The 6880-nt window shown below is 38.3% G+C and overlaps 1 protein-coding gene across 1 annotated transcript in view; it reads right to left on the bottom strand.

Moving 5' to 3' along the window:
• The window catches only part of BAZ1A (bromodomain adjacent to zinc finger domain, 1A), a 104451-nt gene extending 103707 nt beyond the window's left edge, over positions 1-744 (bottom strand). The window contains 1 exon segment of the mRNA XM_008574020.1: positions 86-744. Coding sequence (XP_008572242.1) covers positions 86-540 — 455 coding nt within the window. The 5' untranslated portion in view covers positions 541-744.
• Between the last annotated feature and the right edge of the window lie 6136 nt (positions 745-6880).

The raw sequence follows: 6880 nt of genomic DNA on the forward strand, positions 1-6880 counted from the left end.
GCGCAGCCGGCCGGCCCGACGCCGCGAGGGCGCTGGCCGCGGGCGGACCCCGGCGCCGCACCGCTTTGTTCCCCCGCTCGCCTACACTTCCCCGCCGGCGCCGGCCGGCTCCCGAGCGACCGCCCGGAGCCCCTCACCTGCGAGCACGCCGAATGCCACTTCTCCACCTACTACTACAGAGGCAGCGAGGGGAGGCTCCGTCCTCCCGGGGGGAGGGGGGGGTCGCTTCTCGCCGGCCCCGCCGCACCCCCGGCCGTCGCTTCTCCCGCTGCCACTGCCCGGCTCCGCGCGGGGGAATCGCGTCCCACCACCACTTCCCCGCCTCTCGGAGCTCCTGGGAAGTTTCTGATCTACTTTCGGCTCCGAAGGAGGAAGAGCTATTGGGAGGAGCTAGTCACTTCTCGCTTCTACCTTTTTATTGGTTACTCGATGACTTTTACAGACTGTCACTGATACAGGAAGAGACGGCGGAGAGCCTGGGAGAGCTACATTATTAATTAATGGAGCAACCCCTTGTGAAGAGTCAGAAGCATCCTCCATGTTTGAGATTATCAGCCAAAAGATCTAGGGAAAGCGCTGGGGTTTGGTAAACACATGGCTAACAAAGTAAAGCCTTCATCTTCAAGTCTGGCACCTACGCTTGGCTACACGATGGGAAAGGGATTCCAATAAGGATTTAACTTGTATTTTAAAGATGGGTAGAGAACTGAAGAATAAGAAATAAAAAGTGTTCGATATTTTTCTTCTTCAAAATTAGAATTTATATCTCAAAATAATTTGCATGTGTAAACATCATCTTGAACAGAAAATACCTTTCTCGACATCAGTTCTTTATAATACTTAGGGGGATTCAGTCAAAGACTTAGCAGAGGAAAAGACCAAAAAAGTATATGTTAGAAAATGTTGTAATGCCGATAAGACCCCCACATATTTAAAACTAAATAACACGCCTTTAAAAAGTAGTATTTCTGCCGCTGTAAGTATTTTGCAAAGGACCAATGTTTAATTCAATTAAAATTTTAAATATTTACTAGTGAAGTTTCCCCTAAAGCAACTTTCCCATATCAATAATTTTATTTATGAAACCAATTTTAATGTACTTAATACATGTGTCTTTTGAATTAAAAAAAAGAATTTTCGAAACTAGAAGTAACTGAGAATGTCCACCAGTTTTGTTTTAAATAGTCTTTTTTGCTACTGCCCTTGACATTTGCTTATTTGCAAACTAGGAGTGACATGTAAGAAGTTAAAAGTAAGTTTAAAAAACAGTCATTCAACAAAGAACATTTCTTCTAATTTCTAATATCATAAAATGATAATAGTTACAGAAACAATGTGGGATCAGCTTTATATCTTCAAATGTAGTACATTTGTACTTTGGAGCAGAACATGTAAGAAATTATTTAAATCAAGAGTTACCATTTTTGAACTTCCTTCAGACTGCTTTTAGCTGCTTTACAGCTCTCAAAATAAACATTGGTGAAAGGCACAATATTTTTGGGGTGTTTTAAAAATCATTAATGTCAGACTGCTTTTAGCTGCTTTACAGCTCTCAAAATAAACATTGGTGAAAGGCACAATATTTTGGGGGTGTTTTAAAAATCATTAATGTGGGGCCAGCCCGTGGCTCACTCTGGAGAGTGTGGTGCTGATAGCACCAAGGCCCCGGGTTCGGATCCCATGTAGGGATGGCCGGTTCGCTCACTGGCTGAGCGTGGTGCTGACAACACCAAGTCAAGGGTTAAGATCCCCTTACCAGTCATCTTTAAAAAAAAAAAAATCATTAATGCACCTTATGAGGAGAAAAACAGAGAAGTTACAGAAGTTCTCAGTAGCGAGTATACACTTTAGCCTGGATAAACTCTTCAAAAAAGTATACACTTAAAGATTTGGTGTTTAAAACTGACCTCCAACTAGTATAATGAGTGACAAGTTAGAATGCTCTACCTAGAAAGTATTTATTAATTTACAGGTGAAAAATTAGAGCCCACAAAGGCAGACTCAAAAGGGGAGCAAGAGGATGGATAATTTTCAACCTTTATTGAAGTGTCACCTTTACAGCTCAAAATCCCAACATAACTGTGAGGCTGAAAACAGATGAAATTCTCTGTAATACTTGAGTATTTATATTTCTTAGATCTCACTATCTGATAAGTTTAAATTATTTTGATCAAAAGCAGTATAGTTAATTTTATTTTTATACAAATACAAATTTTCAAATGATTGGGTTTTTTTCTTATACTAACTTGAAATTTTATTTTGATTCATCAAAATACTATCATACTCAATTTTCTCACTGTCATACTCAAATTTTAATATTATCATAACTCAGTCTTCTGAGTTGTATACATAGGGTTTATTTTAATGAGTTGCGATATTTAGTATATGTTATAAATTTTTCATTGTTAGTTCAGAATAATGTACATTTAGAAAATTATAATTAACATGTTGAAGAGTTTCGTTTTGGGCTGGCCAGTTAGTTCAGTTGGTTAGAGAACAGTGTTATTACACCTAGGTCAAGGGTTTGGATCCCCACACCAGCCAGTCACACACACACAAAAAAAGGTTTAATTTTAATGTGTATACATACTTAATCAAATTGATAGCATACCTTAACATTTCTCTTAAAGTTATTTTACATATTTACTACTAAAAGCTTACTTACTGTATTATTCATTGCTATATTTGGTATCATGATTACTTGCTTTATAAATTACTACTTCTTGGCTTTTGAGAGTAAAAAACTCATTGCTGTATTCAGAAACTACTTAAACAATACTGTCATGAAATGGGACTTTGTGTAAAACAGATTGGAAATATTGTAAAGGAAATTATGAAAGTTAAAGTAGCACAGAAAAAAAAATGATAGAGAAAGCAATGGCACTGAAATGATTTGGGGTTTGACCCGTTAGCTCACTTGAGAGAGCATGGTGCTGGTAATACCAAGGTCATGGGTTCGGATCCTCCTACTGGCCAGCTGCCAAATAAGTAAAATAATTAATTTTTTTTTTTTTTTTTTTAAAAGATGACCGGTAAGGGGATCTTAACCCTCGACTTGGTGTTGTCAGCACCATACTCAGCCAGTGAGCGAACAGGCCATCCCTATATGGGATCCGAACCCGTGGCCTTGGTGTTATCAGCACCGCACTCTACCGAGTGAGCCACAGGCCGGCCCAAAATAATTAATTTTTAACAATTTAAATTAACTGAATATTTATCAAGCTCCTTTTGTGTGCCAAGATGCTGTACTAGCTCATGTAAGGTGTAAAAGATAAATGTAGCCTGGCCAAAAAATGTAGACTTTTGTAGGGAAGAGATGATGTAAACACATCAGTACAATTGTGTGAGTCTTAATGATCATGAGTAATACAATGAAAAAAGAAAAGTAGAAAAGATTAAAAGAAAATGTCAAAGGATTGGTCTTAAATGAAGTAAGTCGTGCCTAGGACATGATTTGAAGGGCAAAACAACAACAAAAATTCATGCTCCAACGTATCCTTGCCAGTCTCAACATGCAACCCCCTAATCTCCATGAGTCACCCTTCTGGATGAAGACACCAATATAAAATGTAAATATGCTAGTTAGGCAGGACATATATTAATCTAATACTATCAAGACATAGTTTGAGGGCCGGCCCGGTGGGGCACTGGAGAGTGTGCCGCTTGGGACTCCCACCGAGGGTTTGGATCCCATGTGGAGACCGGTTCCCGCTCACTGGCTGAGCGCGGTGCGGCCGCAACACCGAGGGTTGTGATCCCATCGCCGGTCCCCAGTACGGGCGCGACACCGAGGGTTGCGATCCCGTTACCGGTCAGTAAAAAAGACAAAAAGGAAAAAAAAGGCTATGGAGTATTAGTTTAAGCTTGAGCTAGAATGATTTTTCTGTCTTCTTTTTTTTTTTTTTTCCTTTGACTGGTAAGGGGATCTTAACCCTTGGCTTGGTGTTGTCAGCACCCCACTCAGCCAGTGAGCGAACCAGCCATCCCTATATGGGATCTGAACCCATGGCTTTGGTGTTATCAGCACCGCACTCTCCCGAGTGAGCCACAGGCTGGCCCTTTCTGTCTTCTTTTGACTGATTAACACAAGAAAGATTTTAGGTGGTTTGGTGAGACAGTAATCACTTAGAGCTGAAAGAAACTTCTGGGAACTCTGTTAATTTTTTCATTTTCCACCTGAGGAAACTACAGCTCAGGAATTGGAATCGAGACCTCCTGACTCCTTGTCCAGTCCATCTCTTTAGACCACATTGCTCTGTCCTTGAATTTGATAATGTCTAATTTTCCTGTGTACCCTACTCACACTCTATCTATAAATGAGCTAAAATTCCATTACAAATTCTTCCTAAACTGCTAAAATGAATATAGGGATAAGATATATTGCTGATTATCATAAATAATAATTTATGCAAATTATCTAGGAAAGCAATGGGATAATAAGAATTTTAAAATTCTTATTGAACATGCTTCAAACAAATCTCCATAATTCCATTAGCACATCTAACAAATGTAAGCACTTCATGTTCTTTACCTCTTAGCAAGGTTATGAAAGCTTTTAGAGTATAGCTGCCCTGAGCTTTTCTGAGAGATGTTTTATAAATATATACAAGGAACACCTTTAACTTTGTAACTCCTTTCTTCACATATCTCTATCTGACATCTGTCCCAACTCTTCTATATTTGCTTTTTAATGTTTTCTTAATGAATTCATGGCATACCTATAAAAGATTTCTATACGTTGTTCTTTAGAAGCCATTAATATGTTTTCCTTCATATCTGAAACCATTGGCCTAGTGTTAGAATATTGGTTCTAGACCTTGGCTGCCCATCAGAATCACTTGAGGGGTTTTGAAAAATACTGATGCCTGGGCCATACCCAGGCACCAGGTCTCAGGGTTGGGGATCCAGGCATTGGGAGTTAAAAAAAAAAAAAAAAAAACCTGCTCAGGTGGTTCTAATGTGTTACCTAGATTAAGAACTACTGTGCTCAGAGGAGATTGGATTGGACTACATTTGTTAGATGTGTTAATGGAAGTATAGAGATTTGTCTGATTGAAGCACGTTCAATGCTGTAGTGGTAATATTGGCAAATTTGGAATATGCCTTTTTATTCAGCTCCTCTTTTTTTTTTTTGGTGCCTGGTCATTGCTGGGATCTGAACCCTTGACCTTGGTGTTATAATACTGTGCTCAAATCAATTGAGCTAACTGGCCAGCCCTTTATTTAACTCCTTCTGATTACAGTCATGAATTGTGGGATGGTAGTAAAGGTTGAAAGAATAGTCTACGGCCATCATCATCATCATCACAGTAATAATTTGTATTTAAGTAATGCTTCCAACTTGTCAAGCATTGCGCTAAGGGCTTTAAATGAATCATCTCATCTCATGCAATTTTCACCTCAAACTAAGTATTACTTATTTTCATTTTACAAATGAAGCCACTGAAGCTCAGAAAGGTTAATTTAGTAGCATGCCCAAGGTCACACGGTCAGGAAACAGAAAAGTCCAAATTCTAGTCTTATCAACTCCAGAATCCAAGTTCCTTACTACTATATCTCCATAGGACTGATTTGCTAATCAATCTCAGATATAAATTGAAACAGCAAAATTGAACATATACATTAAACAAATTTAGAACTTATAATGATTAAGAATGTTTGTTAATCATAAACATACTAGAGGAAACCATCGAAGAAAAATTTTTTAAGTTATCAAAGAATGGGGAAAGCCTAAGTATAACACAAAGCCCAGAACCACAAAATGTAATTCTATAAAATAAAAATTAAAAAGTTCTGTGTGACAAAAGCTACCACAAAGTTGAAAGACAAATATCAAATTGGGAAAAAACATTTGCAACTTATTGATAATTTCCCTACTATACAAGGGTACTTCAAAAAGTTCATGGATATGACTCTTAGTGGTAGATTTTTTTTTAAAAGGTTCATGGAAGGATTGTATTATCTTTTAATTCTATTTTTTCCATGAACTTTTTGAAGTATCCTCATATAAAGAGTTCCTATAAAAATAATAATAAATCACGATAACTCAAGAGAAACGGAAAAGGAAATACAAATGGCTTTTAAAATACATAAAAATATTCTCAACCTCACTCATAATAGGAGAAACGCAAATTAAAACTACACCAAGATGACATTTTTCATCCTTCAGATTAGCAAAGATCATCGTATGTTGGTAAGTTTGTGGGGAAACAGACACAATATCAATAGAGGGTAACTTGGGGCCGGCCCGTGGCTCACTCGGGAGAGTGTGGTGCTGATAACACCAAGGCCCCGGGTTCGGATCCCATATAGGGATGGCCGGTTCGCTCACTGGCTGAGCGTGGTGCTGACAACACCAAGTCAAGGGTTAAGATCCCCTTACCGTTCATCTTTAAAAAAAAATAGAGGGTAACTTGGTGGTATTTATCTAAAATTACAAATGCACATAGAAGTTTCATCTCTAGAAAGATATCCCACAAATATATTTGAAATAAGAGTCTATTTCAGCTTTGTTAGGAATAACATATTAAAACCAATAATTACATAAATTATAATACATCCATACAATGAAAAAGTATTCTTTTGGGCCAGCCCGTGGCTCACTCGGGAGAGTGTGGTGCTGATAACACCAAGGCCCCGGGTTCGGATCCCATATAGGGATGGCCGGTTCGCTCACTGGCTGAGCGTGGTGCTGACAACACCAAGTCAAGGGTTAAGATCCCCTTACCGTTCATCTTTAAAAAAAAATAGAGGGTAACTTGGTGGTATTTATCTAAAATTACAAATGCACATAGAAGTTTCATCTCTAGAAAGATATCCCACAAATATATTTGAAATAAGAGTCTATTTCAGCTTTGTTAGGAATAACATATTAAAACCA

The sequence above is a fragment of the Galeopterus variegatus genome, unplaced genomic scaffold, assembly GCF_000696425.1.
Source record: "Galeopterus variegatus unplaced genomic scaffold, G_variegatus-3.0.2 Scaffold54, whole genome shotgun sequence".
NCBI lineage: Eukaryota > Metazoa > Chordata > Mammalia > Dermoptera > Cynocephalidae > Galeopterus > Galeopterus variegatus.